We start from the raw sequence: 14,880 nt of genomic DNA, 5'->3' as shown, positions 1-14,880 counted from the left end.
ACTAAAACACCAAAAGCATTGGCAACAAAAGCCAAAATAGACAAATGGGATCTAATTAAACTCCACAGCTTCTGCACAGCAAAAGAAACAATCATTAGTGTGAACCAGCAACTAATAAAATGGGAAAAAATTTTTGCAATCTACCCATCTGACAGAGGACTTATATCCAAATTCTACAAAGAACTAAAACAGATCTACAAGAAATAAACAAACCCATTCAAAAGTGGGCAAAGGATATGAACACTTTGCAAAAGAAGACATATATGAGGCCAACAAACATGTAAAAAGAAATGCTCATCATCACTGGTCATTAGAGAAATGCAAATCAAAACTACATTGAGATATCATCTCATGCCAGTTAGAATGGTGATCATTAAAAAATCTGGAGACAACAGATGCTGGAGAGGATGTGGAGAAATAGGAACACTTTTACACTGTTGGTGGGAGTGTAAACTAGTTCAACCACTGTGGAAGACAGTGTGGCGATTCCTCAAGGACCTAGAAATCGAAATTCTATTTGACCTAGCAATCCCATTACTGGGTATATATCCAAAGGATTGTAAATTATTCTATTATAAAGACACATGCACATGAATGTTCATTGCAGCACTGTTTACAATAGCAAAGATTTGGAACTGACCCATCGATGATAGACTGAACAGGGAAAATGTGGCACATATATACCATGGAATATTATGCATTCATAAAAAACAATGAGTTTGTGTCCTTTGTAGGGACATGGATGAACCTGGAAACCAACATTCTCAGCAAACTGACACAATAACAGGAAATCAAACACTGCATGTTTTCACTCAGGGGGGTGTTAAACAATGAGAACACATGGACACAGGGAGGGGAGCATCACACCCTGAGGTATGTGGGGGGAGAACTAGGGGAGGAACAGTGGGGGGTAGGGAGTTGGGAGGGATTACATGGGGAGAAATGCCAGATATAGGTGATGGGGATGGAGGCAGCAAACCACATTGCCATGTATGTACCTATGCAACAATCCTGCATGTTCTTTACATGTACCTCAGAACCTAAAATGCAATAAAATATATATTAAAAAGGAAAAGGAAAAACTTCATTATGGGGATAGTAAGTGATAAAGCACTGAAAAGTGTTTTCCTTTCCATGTTTATTTCTGAGGCCAATTAACTATATTATGTATTAAGAGAGAAATTAAAAAGATAAACACTCTAGACCAGTGATTCTCAACCAGGGGGGATTCTGCACTGCGTGGGACCATGGGACATTTATGTTGCAGCGTCTGGAGGCATTTTTGATCGTTACCAACTCAGAGGCATCTAGTGGGTGGAGCCAGTGATGCTGCTAAACATCCTGTAATGCACATGGCAGACCCCACGGGACCCCATGGACCCCCAATGAAGAACAGTGTGGCCCAAAATGTCAACAGTGCCGAGGCTGAGATCTCTGCTCCAGACTGCAGGAGATGTCACTTCAGGTTTGGCTCAGAGGGAGCATTTTTGCTGCTCTGCCTTCCAGTAAAGTCAAAGTGGTTCTGATGATGGTTAAAGGTCACTGCCAGAGATTTCACTGCTTGCTACAAATATACTGTGAGCTCTTTGAAAGGCCCAGCTAACGTGGCAGCCAGCCCTGAGCACAGCGTGATGTGCTGACAAGGTGGGGCCAGCAGCAGAGCAGAGAAAGCCGTAGGCAGAGGTGAGCGCCCACTAAGAAGCAGTATCTGACACTCACTCTTACAGCATCATTAATTTCAGTACTGAAAAATCTTAGGCATTCCTTAAATATCTACTGAGAAGGGGCAATACAATACAGATGTTCAACACTAGGGAAATGTACATTATGGTCTACTGGAATTTCCATCAATGGATTATATGATATGATTATGAAGACATTTATTTATTTAAAAAAAATTTTTTTTTGAGACTGAGCCCACATAACAGATGACTCAGACACGTCCAGAAAACAGAGTTGTGCTGGATTCTAAGACATGCCCCCTAGATCCCTTGACAGTGCACGACTCTGTCCAGCTGCTGTACCAGGCATGATTGGTACCTGTTGGCCTTCATTCCTCAGCCTTTTCAAGGATTGCCTTGGCTACAAAGAATCCGCTCACCTGGGGCTGTGCCCCTTCTGGAGGCAGCCCACATCCAGGGACTGACAGATGAAGGGCCATTCTACCTGCTCATCCTATAGAGCTTTTCAGGCTGTTGATTGCAGCTCAGCTTCTCCTGCTCCCCAGTCCTGTTTCCTCCCCCACCCGCCCCACCCCCTCAGGTGTCAGTAATCCCAAGGGCACTCCTGAATAAACATCCTGTCCTTGAAACTTCATCTCAGAATCTGCTTCCTGGAGAACCTAACTTGCAACAGAATTCGGCAAAATCCAAAGTCATTTTATTACAGAATCCAGATCAAAAAAGGGCTTGAAGGGCTGGGCACAGTGGCTCATGCCTGTAATCCCATCACTTTGGGAGCCTGAGGCAAATGGATCACCTGAGGTCAGGAGTTCAGACCAGCCTGGCCAACATGGTAAATTCCCATCTCTACTAAAAATAAAATATTAGCCAGTCATGATGACACACACCTGGCTAATTGAACTGAGCTGCAATCAACAGCCTAAAACACCCTCTAGGGTAAGGATAGAATGCCCTTCATCAGTCCCTGGATGTGGGCTGATAATCCCAGCTACTCAGGAGGCTGAGGCAGGAGAATCACTTGAACCCAGGAGGTGAAGGCTGCAGTGAGCTGAGATCGCACCACAGCATTCTAGCCTGGGTGAGACAGAGCAAGACTGTGTCTCAAAAAAACAGAGCTTTATGATAAACAGATTTCTATAAAATTGCTTCACTCATTGAATGCAGCACAGTTATGGTGTCTGCACGTTTCTCAGACAAGCCAAACGTAGCCTGCTCAGCAGTCTCACTGAAGAGACTGGCTGTTATCATTGGGATAAATCCAGCACCATCCATTCCTGTGTGAAACTCTTCTAGCTCTAGGAAGTGAGTATCATCGCCAGCAATCAGGATAACAGACGACCCAAGTTGTGCTGTGCACAGATCTGCTGATCTTGATTCTGCAAATAGTCAACGGCATTGAATTACATGAGTCCAGTTTTCAAAGCTGGACTAGATGTTTAGAGGGTCGAATTATAAGACACAGTTTTCACATTGGATAACAGGTTGAGAGTCCAGGTGTGATAATCCTATATTCGGAGAAGATAACTTTTATAGCGCTATAAAAGCTGAGATTACCGACGCCTATCCCTGGAAAGACGGTAACAAAGCAGCCATTTAGCCCCAACTGGCTCAAGTCATTCCCAAGGTCAGGCCACTAACGACTCTAGAACCATTCCTGGTTTCTGTGTGTTCTGAGTCACTGAGCCAGCCACTGCTGCTGCTGTTTATGGGACAGGCAAGAGGGTTGCCACCAAAGGAAATGTGTCACCCAGGAGGTGGCACTTTCATATGTCTATAAGCACAATGAAAATGGATCTTTGAAGTACAGTCTACAGTAAGGGACACCCACTAAGGTGGAGATTTTGATGAGCAGATGGTGATCATTTCATGCATGAGTTCAAGGTCAAGCATAAGAACCTCAGTGAGAGCAAGGGGCTGCAGACCTTGTGACTGGTGTGTGCACCTTCTTCCGCACCCTCCATGCCAGGATGACGCTGATTCTATCTGGGAAGGAATCAACTTTTATACTTTTTGAGTCTCACTGTGTTGCCCAGGGTGGAGTTCAGTGTTGCCATCTCGGCTCACCGCAACCTCTGCCTCCTAGTTTCAAGTGATTCTTCTCCCTCAGCCTCCTGAGTAGCTGGAATTACAGGCATGCACCATCATGCCCAGTTAAAGTTTGTATTTTTTAAAGAGTCGGGGTTTCACCATGTTGGCCAGGCTGGTCTTAAAACTCCTGACCTCAAGTGATCTGCCTGCCTTGGCTTCCCAAAGTGCTGGGATTACAGATATGAGCCACTGTGCCTGGCAAAATTATAAAGACATTGCAGCAACATGGGAAAAGTTTAAAAAAACAAAGGTGTCCAGGCGCGGTGGCTCACACCTATAATCCCAGCACTTTGGGAGGCCAAGACAGGTAGATAACGATGTCAAGAGATCGAGACGATCCTGGTCAACATGCTGAAACCCCGTCTCTACTAAAAATACAAAAATTAGCTGGGCATGGTGGTGCATGCCTGTAGTCCCAGCTACTTGGTAGGCTGAGGCAGAATTGCTTGAACCCAGGAGGCAGAGGTTGCAGTGAGCCAAGATCAGGCCATTGCACTCCAGCCTGGGTAACAAGAGCGAAACTCCGTCTCAAAAAAAAAAAAAAAAACCCACAAAGGTAAATGAACAAAGCTAAACACAAAATTATATGTTAATATATTGAATGACCAAATACAGAATTGATGGGAGGAGAGAATGAGGCGATCACCATGTAAGGTACTAGGGAAAGCCTTTTACCTTTTAAGATTTCCTTTACATTAAAACATTGCAGGTTTTTAAATATTTATAGCTTTTATATATGTTCAATACATAAGAGTTGAAGACCAATAGCCAAAAAAAATGTGTTTTTTGGAGACAAGGTCTCACTCTGTCACCCAGGCTGGATGGTAGTGGTGCAATCATGGCTCACTGTAGCCTCCAACTCCTGCACCCAAGAAATCCTCCTGCCTCAGCCTCCTGAATAGCTGAGACTATAGGCATATGCAATCATGCCTGACTAATTTTAAATTTTTCATAGAGACAGGGTCTTGCTGTGATGCTTAGGTTGGTCTTAATCTGCTAGGCTCAAGCGATCCTCCTGCTGTGGCCTCCCAAAATGCTGGGATTATAGGCATAAGACACCATGTTCAGCCTCAAAATGTCTCCTTTAAAGACAATTTCGCTTCTGCACAATTCAGAGGGTCACAGAAGGCAGGCACCCCAGCATGTGTGTTTGTTGCCCAGAATAATGGTCCACTTTATCACTTTAGAACAATCAACCTTTGCTCCCTGTGTATAATGATTAAATGTATCCACCCATCCTGGTATTTCTTGGTTGGTTTTCTAACAAGAAAACCAAATTTGGTTCTGAAATTTTTTCTTAAATGTTAATTTGCAGCTAAAGTTTTTCTTCAATGGACATTAAGAGGTCTGTAAAAGAAAGATGCTAGATTCCAGAGTGACTTTAGTGACTTAAAGTCAGAATGTACACATCACAAAGTGAATTTTTAGGTATATATGCTACTTTTTTTTTTTTTTTTTAAGACAGAGCTTGCTCTGTCATCCAAGCTAGAGTGCAATGGCATGATCTCAGCTCACTGCAACCTCTACCTCCTGGGTTCAAACAATTCTTCTGTCTCAGCCTCCTGAATAGCTAGGACTACAGGCACCTGCCACCATATTGGCCAGGCTGGTCTTGAACTCCTGACCTTGTGATCTGCCTACCTCGGCCTCTCAACGTGCTGGAATTACAGGCATGCGCCACTGCGCCTGGCTGGTACATGCTACTTCTTAAATGGGAAACAAAACAGTAACCTTGGGAAGAAAGCCTTCCCAAATATAAAAACAACAAAGGAATAAAAACAAGAGCTTACCGGGAGTTGTTATGATGAATATTGCATGCTCGGGCCATTAGTGCCACAATAATTGGTCGAAAGGCTTTCCCTTTTCCATCAAAGTAGTACTCAGACATTTCCTTAAGTTCTGATGTTGATATGAGCAGTTCCTGAAATAAAGTTTCTCTGTGTCACAATGGCATCAAAACTGTTGACAGAAAGTCAACAGGATTTTTTTTTTCTTTTTTTGAGACAGTTTTGCTCACGTTACCCAGACAGGAGTGCAATGGTGCAATCTCAGCTCATTGCAACCTCCAACTCCCAGGTTCAAGGGATTCTTCTACCTCAGCCTCCCAAGTACCTGGGATTACAGGCACCTGCCACCACCTCTGGCTAATTTTTTGTATTTTTAGTAGAGGTGGGGTTTCACCATGTTGGCCAGGCTGGTCTCAAACTCTTGAACTCAAGTGATCCACCTGCCTTGGCCTCCCAAACTATTGGGATTACAGGCATGAGCCACCACACCCGGACAGGATTTCTTCTAGAAAACTTTTTAAGTGTGTTCATTTCAATTGAGAAATTCAACACTCTGCTGGCAAGGCTCCAACGCTGCACGGCCATCCACCTGGCTGTCCTGCAGGCTGGAATGTGAACAATGCCTGGATCAGCCCCAAGTGGGCTGAGTGCTGGAGAAGGTACTGCCACCTGCCCCCACTGACAGGATCAGACACCAGATGACTCCAAGAGACAGCATAAGGGGGAAGAAAGCACTAGGCAGCTAAGGGACTCTGGGCTCACTGACAGCCGGACAGCAAAAGGAATAAGAGCTGGTTGGCAGCTTGAAAGATGGAGGCAGGAGGAGAAAGATGGGGAAGGTGGAGCCAGTAGCCATCAGAGCCCGTGAAGCAGGTCGGAGCTGGTGGGGAGGGTGTTGTGGGGGGGTGTCCTGTGTCGGGTGGCAAAGTTTTTTTTATTTTTATTTTTTTAGAGACAGAGGGTCTTGCTCTGTCACCCAGGCTTCAGGGCAGTAGCACGATCATAACTCACTGCAGCCTCAAACTCCTCAGGGAAAAGCTGTTTATGAGAGGCAGAAAGACAGACCACAGCCAAGGAGAAGAAGCAGGGCCCAGTTCATCTGGTTTGGCCTTTATTTGGCAAAAGACATTATGAGGGTTCACAGATGAGGTGTAGGGCATAGCCTGCCTGAGTATGGGAGCCTGCAACTCAAATTGGGAGACAAAAATTTTGCAAATACGAAATAATCAATGATGAATACAGTGGCAGTGTGAACAGCGCTGTACATTTAATGTAATGCTGTACATTAAATACATTAAAAGTTCAGGGAAGGAAGAGATCAGGGCAGGCTAGAAAAACCAAGTATTTCATGGAGGAGATGGGCTTTGATGTGGGATCAGAAGCCTAAACAGGGTTCTGATTCACAGAGAGGGTGAGACCCTTCTAGTTGACAGGTGTGTGTCACTCGTATCTGCCACTCTGGGGTATCTGCCAGTCTGGGACATGTTTGACTAACTTAGAGTTTATCCCCTGGATGCTGTGGGAGCCAATGAACCCTCAGCCCGGCATAGACGAATACAACACAGTGGGCCCATCCTTAATTCAGTAAATTACCGACTCACTGAAATAGCACAGAGGTCACAAAGATAAGTAAGACAAGCCTTGCCTACAAGGAGCTCAGGGTCTAGATGGGGAAAAGTAAAATGATCATTGCCATTGACACAACACAGTGTGATGGGTGTGGTGCTATCACCCAGGTAAGCCGTCACCTCGGAAGCTGAGCCAGGGAGGAGAAGAGCACAAATGAAAGGACTAGGGGCATGGAATTGCCTGGCCTGGGGCAATAGGGACTGACAAGAGGCAGACTAGAAGGATATGGAGGGGAGGAGAGGGTCCTGGGTTCTTCCCAGGTTCTCCAAAGAACAGGAAAACAGCAGAAAAAACAACCCGTGTGGGAAAAGTCAAGTCTCAGCTAAGTCTAAGACCGTCAAGGCTACCCATGGCGCTCCCGGTGAGCAGTCAGCTACATGGGTGTGGGAGATGCAACTCAACCTGGAGTAGTGATGTTATTTGGGAGACCCAAGTATGGACACGGGTATACAAGGGGCAGAGAGACAGCAGGGGGCCAAGGGAACCCCAGGGAATGGCAAAATTAAAGGAAGTAAAGTAGAGGTGATGAACCAAAGAACAGCCTCAGGATGAGGTGGAGAAAGAAAGTGCAGAGCGAAGGGAACCATGTTTTAAGGAGGGGTTACACTCAATAGCGCCCAATATTCAGAAAACCCTGAAGCGTCTGTTCACAGTAGGTAGCTAGTCAGGCACGAGCAGGACAGGAGAGGGCTCCCCCACCCACACCAGGAATGTCAGGCGACCATCAGGTGATGGTCAGGCAGTTGTTAACTGTGTCTCTAAAATACTAATTGGTCACAGCTAGTGCCCAGGGAAAGCCGTCTCCTAACAGAAAAACTTGAAACTGGAGATCATTTTCAAGTTTTCAATCTTCCCAATAAGATTTCAGGAGGTGGTCGAGTGGGCTTGAACATGTGCTAAGAGGCAAAATGGCGGAGTTTAACTGGTATATGTCCTTACAGGAACATTGGGACTGGTACGTGAAAAATGCCCCAAGTGAGCATGTGCAAAACTCCAGGGAACACAATGCGCATGCTCCCATCACAAACACTGGCGGACCACTGCGCATGCTCCCCTCCCAAACACTGGCCGGCCACTGCGCATGCGGGCAGCCCACCCCAAGGGAAGAATCAAGGGAGAAGGGATGCAAGTCCCTGGAAGCATGTCCTCAGGCAAAAACCCAAATTCCAAGGCCACACCACACGCTTGTTCTCTCAGGTCACCGGCTTGGCCCTCTTCCAAGTGTACTGTACTTCCTTTCCTTCCTGCTCTCAACCTTTTAGTAAACTTTTACTCCTGCTTTAAAGCTTGCCTCGGTCTCTCCGCCTTAATGCTCCTCAGTCGAATTCTTTCTTCTGAGGAGGTAAGAATTGAGGTTGCTGCAGACCTGTATGGATTTCCTGCTGGTAACACATCCCTTAGGATTTGGTACAGGGAAGCTATCAGTGACTCAAGCAAAACCAGCTTCTAAGATGAGGCTGGACAGGGGGCCCCAGTGCAATAGTGGAGGGAACGTGACGGCTCCAGAGAGAGTCAAAGGGCAGGGGATACTGTAATAGAAGGGAGGGAGTAAAGCATTGGGTCAGGGGCCATCGGCCTTTTAAAAATGCGGGTGATTGGGAGGCCGAGGCGGGTTGATCACGAGGTCAAGAGAACGAGACCATCCTGGTCAACATGGTGAAACCCCGTCTCTACTAAAAATACAAAAAATTAGCTGGGCATGGTGGTGCGTGCCTGTAATCCCAGCTACTCGGGAGGCTGAGACAGGAGAATTGCCTGAACCCAGGAAGCGGAGGTTGCGGTGAGCCGAGATCGCGCCATTGCACTCCAGCCCGGGTAACAAGAGCGAAACTCCGTCTCAAAAAAAAAAAAAAAAAAAAAAGCAGGTGAAGAAACTGAACACCCATGGATATTGAAGAAACAATGCCAATGAAAGTTTGCAGACAGGGAGAGGCCACGTCTGGGGGAGTTCCTAAGGAGCTGGGAGGTGGCTAAGGGACTGCCCCTAGAGAGGGAAGGGACATGACTTCTGTGGGTGGGAGGAGATCAGGCAATCAATCACCAGAGAAGGCGCAGGCAAGCTGGTCAATTGTGACAGAGTAGGAGCTGAAGGAGTTCTTTCTTCACGGCCCCTACCGTCTGTGAAACAGGAATTGGTGTTGCCATCAGAATATGAGAGTCAGTGTGCGCGGGGCTTGAGGATGAAAGGAGGAAAGTGGGCACTTGTAAAGGGGCACATGGACATTTCTGGGCAGCATTTTATTTTAAAAAAATTTTTTTTTTTTTTTTTTTTTTTTTTTTTGAGGTGTAGTCTCACTCTGTCACCCAGGCTGGAATGCAGTGGCAAGATCTCAGCTCAATGCAACCTCCGCCTCCTGGGTTCAAGCAATTCTCCTACCTCAGCCACCTGAGTAACTGGGATTACAGACACATGCCACCATGCCTAGCTAATTTTTGTATTTTTAGTAGAGACGGAGTTTGATCATGTTGGCTAGGCTGATCTTGAACTCCTGACCTCAAGTGATCCACCTGCCTGAGCCTCCCCAAGTGCTAGGATCATAGGCATGAGCCACCGCAGCCAGCCAATTTTTTTCTAAAGACAGAAAAAATGTCTTGCTCTGTCACTCAGGCTGGAGTGCAGTGACAGGATCATAGCTCACTGCAGCCTCAAACTCCTGGACTTAAGCAATCCTCCCACTTTGGTCTCCTAAATTCGTGGGATTACAGGCAAGAGCCACCGTGCCCAACCACGTGAGGACCTACTGCAAGTTTTCAGGAAAAAGAGTTGAATAAAAAATGCCGTATTTGGGGCTGTCTGGCAACGACATTCAGAATTGGATAAGGAAGAGACAGCTGGAGTCACTGGGAGGTGGTGGGTTTGAAGAGGAAAAGTGGGATAACTCATCGGACAAGGAGGAGCTACCTGGACCATTTTTTTTCAGGTTCCCAACCCTGCCATAACCTCTTACTGGACATTAGCACATACTGCATTTTTCATATTGCCTGGCACTGGGTCACATGTGGTTCTTGCTCAAGAAACATTTAAAACTTGACCGTACATGAGCCAAAACTGCAAACAGCATTGTATAGCTCTGAACACCTGCATTGGTTTTTCATAATCCCAGCACTTCGAGAGGCCAAGGCGGGTGGTCACATGAGGTCAGGTGTTTCTGACCAGCCTGGCCAACACAGCGAAACCCCATCTTCACTAAAAATACAAAAATTAGCCAGGCATGATGGTGCACACCTATCATCTCAGCTACTCAGGAGGCTGAGGCAGGAGAATTGCATGAACCTGGGAGGTGAGGGTTGCAGTGAGCTTAGATTGCACTACTGCTCTCAAGCCTAGGCAACAGAGTGAGACTCCATCTCTAAATAATAATAATAATAAATATAATAAAATTGTAGTAAGGTTTAGTAAAACGTTACATTACAGCAGAATAAAATACTCACCTTTCTAATGTCCTCATACAGACCTTTCAAGTCTCTCCAACCGAGTTTGAAAGGATCGGTGTATTTCTCACCACTGTGTGTTTTACTGTCTGGGGTTGTATGATGAAACCTGGGACATGCAAAAATGCACGACTTCATTTTCAAGTAAGTTTTATATACATACATATTTAGTAGACTCAGAGGATGGAAAATTCAGCCCAAATACTTGTTGGAAATCAATCATTTACCTTTGTCTACCAGATGAAATAAGTTTAAAAATAAAAAAATAAAAGAAATTATGAATCTGAAAAGATCATTATAATTTGGGAAAACATACAAAATTCTATTCTTGCTAAATGACAGATCAATAGATCATTTTTACCAGCAGAACCTTGAGAACCCACAAAATCAAAGATAAATTAAACTATGTTCATTGTGTTCTGGGTTGAGTTCAAACTTTATATATCCTGATTTTAGACTAGGCGGATCACACAGAGCAAATATTACTCAGTCAAACAACATATTAAATTTGTTGGCCTAGCCTGCTACAATTTAGAAATTTACAGGCACTATCATTAATAATTTTAGGCTGGGTGCTTATGTCTGCAATCCCAGCACTTTGGGAAGCTGAGTGTGGGAGGATCACTTGAGACTAGGAGTTCAAGAGCAGCCTGGGAAACATAGTAAGCTCCCTGTGTCCACAAAAAAAAAAAAAAGGTTTTAAAATAACAGATTTTAAAATGAATAATTTTAGTGGTTGCAGTATGGATTGTAAACTCACCGTGATATACTGTATATATTTGGACAGGCAGATGTCAGATGCTTCACAAGATTAAAATAGGGTATCTATAAAATAAAAATGTCAAGAAACTTGTAAGAATATTCCTGAAAAAATGTAACATTGGATGATAAAACCCCCATAATTATAATCTTTATCTTCTAATCACCCATTTATAGGTAGACTGCAAACTTTAGAAAAAAATTTTAAGTTTTCTTTTGTTGTTACAAAATACTTGTCATTGCAGAAAACAAAGGAAAAAAACAGAAAATAAAAACCATCTACAGTCCATCCTTTCCTCCAAAAGCAAGGCAGTTTCCATATTGATATCCATCTTTCCAGACCTGCAAAGTAGTTTTAAAGCAATTTCCTTCCATTTAACTAAGATTGGTCAGAGAAAAAAGATTTCAATAGCAAAGAAAGAATTTATATTTATACAAATACTATTTTAAGTTCTTGTTACTCAACACACTTTGGAAACGACACTTTTGGATAAATATTGTCAAGAAAACCAACCCACCTCAGGACATTTTGATATTACACATGGGAGAACAGTTTGACAGCACATAAACCAATGGGGTTTAAAGTAGTTATTTGGCCAGGTGCAGTGGCTCACGCCTGTAATCCCAGCACTTTGGGAGGCCGACGTGGGTGGATCACAAGGTCAGGAGTTCAAGACCAGCCTGGCCAATTGGTGAAACCCCATCTCTACTAAAAATACAAAAATTAGCTGGGTGTGGTGGCATGCGCCTGTAATCCCAGCTACTCAGGAGGCTGAAGTAGGAGAATTGCTTGAACCAGGACTGGGGAGGTGGAAGTTGCAGTGAATTGAGATTGCACCACTGCACTCCAGCATGGGCTAGAGTGAGACTCTGTCTCAAGAAAAAAAAAAAAATAGTAGTTATTTTGAGGCCAGGTGTGGTGGCTCATACCTGTAATCCTAGCACTTTGGGAGGTTGAGGTGGGTAGATCCCGAGGTCAGGAATTCAAGACCAGCCTGGCCAACATGGTGAAACCCCATCTCTACTAAAAATACAAAAATTAGCTGGGCATGGTGGTGGGCACCTGTAATCCCCGCTACTTGGGAGGCTAAGGCAGGGAATTGCTTGAACCCGGGAGGCAGAAGTTGCAGTGAGCCGAAATTGCGCCACTGCATTCCAGCCTGGGCAACAGAGTGAGACTCTGGCTCAAAAAAAAAAAAAAAAGTTTCCTCATTTTTTAGAGGTTCATATAAATTCAGTATTTTATTATGATACTTATAAATAAGGGCATCTTAATGGAAAAGTAAAAGTTCTTCAGTAAGAGACCTAATTATTATTAGGTCTTTAGTAATAGATATTATTTTTAGAAATCCCGGGCAAAAGTAATCCTGCCACAGTCTTCCCAAGTGCTGGAATTACAGGTGTGAGTCACTGTGCTTGGCCAAATAACTATGATTAGTTATAACTAACTGAACTATTCTAACTGAATAACTTAAATAACTTTTTATTCAGTTACGGACCTCTAACCTGGGTTGAAGGATAAATTACACAGGTAATTAACAGAGGGGGGCTTTTTACCACCAAGTGGACAAATGGTTATCAGTAGCATGAACTTTGGAAGACAGATCTCGGTTCAAATCTCAACTTTTGTGTTACCTTGTGACGTCTTTCTCATAATACCTACTCAGGGAGTGAGGTGGATATTAATTTAGAAAGCATATGTAAAGCTCTTAGCTCAGAGCTTAGTACATTAGTACTAAGTAATAGTACTAATGTACTAAATACTATTAAATGTATCTATTTACTAATGTACTTAGTAAATAGATACATTTAATACAGTATCTATTCAATCAAGCTACTATTTTCTGCTTTAAAAGTACTTTAGAGCAGTCTTCCAAAGTGAGGTTAGAGGTGCTCAGGAAAGCAGTGAAGTACGAAAAGAGACGGGCAACAGTTATTTTCTAACTCTGATTTTGTTCCCTACCATTCCCTCATACACCCTCTGAAAGTCAACCTTGCCTCTCATGAATGTACTATGATTCTTCCAGGCTGGAGTGCAGTGGTGTGATCATAGCTCACTGCAGCCTCAATCTCCTGGGCTCAAGCTGTCCTCCTGCCTCAGCTTTCTGAGTAGCTGGGTCTACAGGAACATGCCACCACACCTAGCTAATTTTTTAAATTTCTAGTAGAGATGAGGTGTATTAGTCCATTCTCACATTGCTATAAAGAAAAACCTGAGACTAGGTAATTTATAAAAGAAAGAGGTGTAATTAACTCACAGTTCTCAATGGCTGGGGAGGCCTCAGGAAACTTACAATCATGGCAGAAGAGAAAGGGAAAAGCAAGGCACCTTCTTCACAAGGCAGCAGGAAGGAGAACGAATACAGGAGGAACTACCAATCACTTAGAAAACCATCAGATCTCGTAATAATTCACTATTGCAAGAACAGCCTGGGGGACTCTGCCTCCCTGATCCAATCACCTCCACATGGTCCCTCCCTTGACACATGGGGATTAAAATTTGAGATGAAATTTGGGTGAAGACACAGAGCCAATCACAACATTCTGCTCCTGGCCCCTCCCAAATCTCATGTGCTCACTTTTCAAAACCAGTTATGCCTTCCCAATAGTCTAACAAAGTCTTAACACATTCTAGCATTAACTCAAAAGTTGAAACCCAAAGTCTTACCTGAGACAAGTCAAGTCCCTTCCACCTATGAGCCTGTAAAATCAAAAACAAGTTAGTTACATCCAAGATACAATGGGGGTATAGGCATTGGGTAAATGTTTCCATTTCAAATGGTAGAAATCAGCCAAAACAAAGAGGCTTACAGGCCGCATGCAAGTCTGAACTCAGCAGGGCAGTCATTACTTAAGCTCCAAAATGATCTTTGACTCCATGTTTCACATCCAGGTCATGCTGATGCAAAGGGTGGGCTCTAAAGAACTTGGGTAGCTCTGCCTCTGTGGCTCTGCAGGGTTCAACGCCCACTGCCGTTCTCATGGGCTGGTGTTGAGTGACTGTAGCTTTTCCAGGCTCATGGTGCAAACTGTTGGTGGATCTACCATTCTAGGTCTGGAGGACGGTGGCCCACCTTTCACAGCTCCACTAGGCAGTACCCCAGTGGGGACTGTGTGTGGGGGTTCTGACTCCACATTTCCCTTCTGCACTGTCCTCGCAGAGGTTCTCCATGAGGATTCTCCCCCTTCAGCAGACTTCTGCCTGGACATTGAGGCGTTTCCACACATCCTCTGAAATCTAGGCAGAGGTTCCCAAATTGTTGTCTTCTGTGCACCTGCAGGCTCAACAGCACAGGGAAGCCACCAAGGCTTGGGGCTTATACCCTCTGAAGCAATGGTCTGAGCTGTACCTTGGCCCCTTTTAGCCACAGCTGGGATGCAGGGCACCAAGTCCCAAGGCTGCTCTTGTACAGAGCAGTGGTGCTCTGGGCCCAGCCCATGAAACTATTTTTCCTTCTTAGGCCTCCTGGTCTGTGATGGGAGGGGCTGCAGAGAAGGTCTCT

General features: G+C 44.5%; 1 protein-coding gene across 5 annotated transcripts in view; it reads right to left on the bottom strand.

Annotated features, from left to right (window-relative positions):
* Positions 1–14,880, bottom strand: part of PDSS1 (decaprenyl diphosphate synthase subunit 1) — a 58,437-nt gene that overhangs the window by 39,193 nt on the left and 4,364 nt on the right. For 3 of the 5 annotated variants that reach the window (XR_008482500.2, XM_035252869.3, XM_078329655.1), the window contains exons 2-5: positions 14,046–14,078; positions 11,379–11,443; positions 10,619–10,727; positions 5,561–5,691 (exon numbers count right to left, since the gene is read on the bottom strand). Coding sequence is in view for 4 of the 5 variants with exons in the window: in XM_035252869.3 (XP_035108760.1) it covers positions 5,561–5,691; positions 10,619–10,727; positions 11,379–11,443; positions 14,046–14,078 (338 nt within the window). In the remaining variant the exon portion in view is untranslated. The remainder of the gene's footprint in view (positions 1–5,560; positions 5,692–10,618; positions 10,728–11,378; positions 11,444–14,045; positions 14,079–14,880) is intronic. The other 2 variants (XM_035252870.3, XM_035252875.3) reach the window with 2 other exon arrangements.

The sequence above is a fragment of the Callithrix jacchus genome, chromosome 7 (genome assembly GCF_049354715.1).
Source record: "Callithrix jacchus isolate 240 chromosome 7, calJac240_pri, whole genome shotgun sequence".
NCBI classification, from domain to species: Eukaryota; Metazoa; Chordata; class Mammalia; order Primates; family Cebidae; genus Callithrix; species Callithrix jacchus.
Note: the sequence above shows the minus strand (reverse complement) of the source record. Positions and strands in the feature narration are given on the sequence as shown.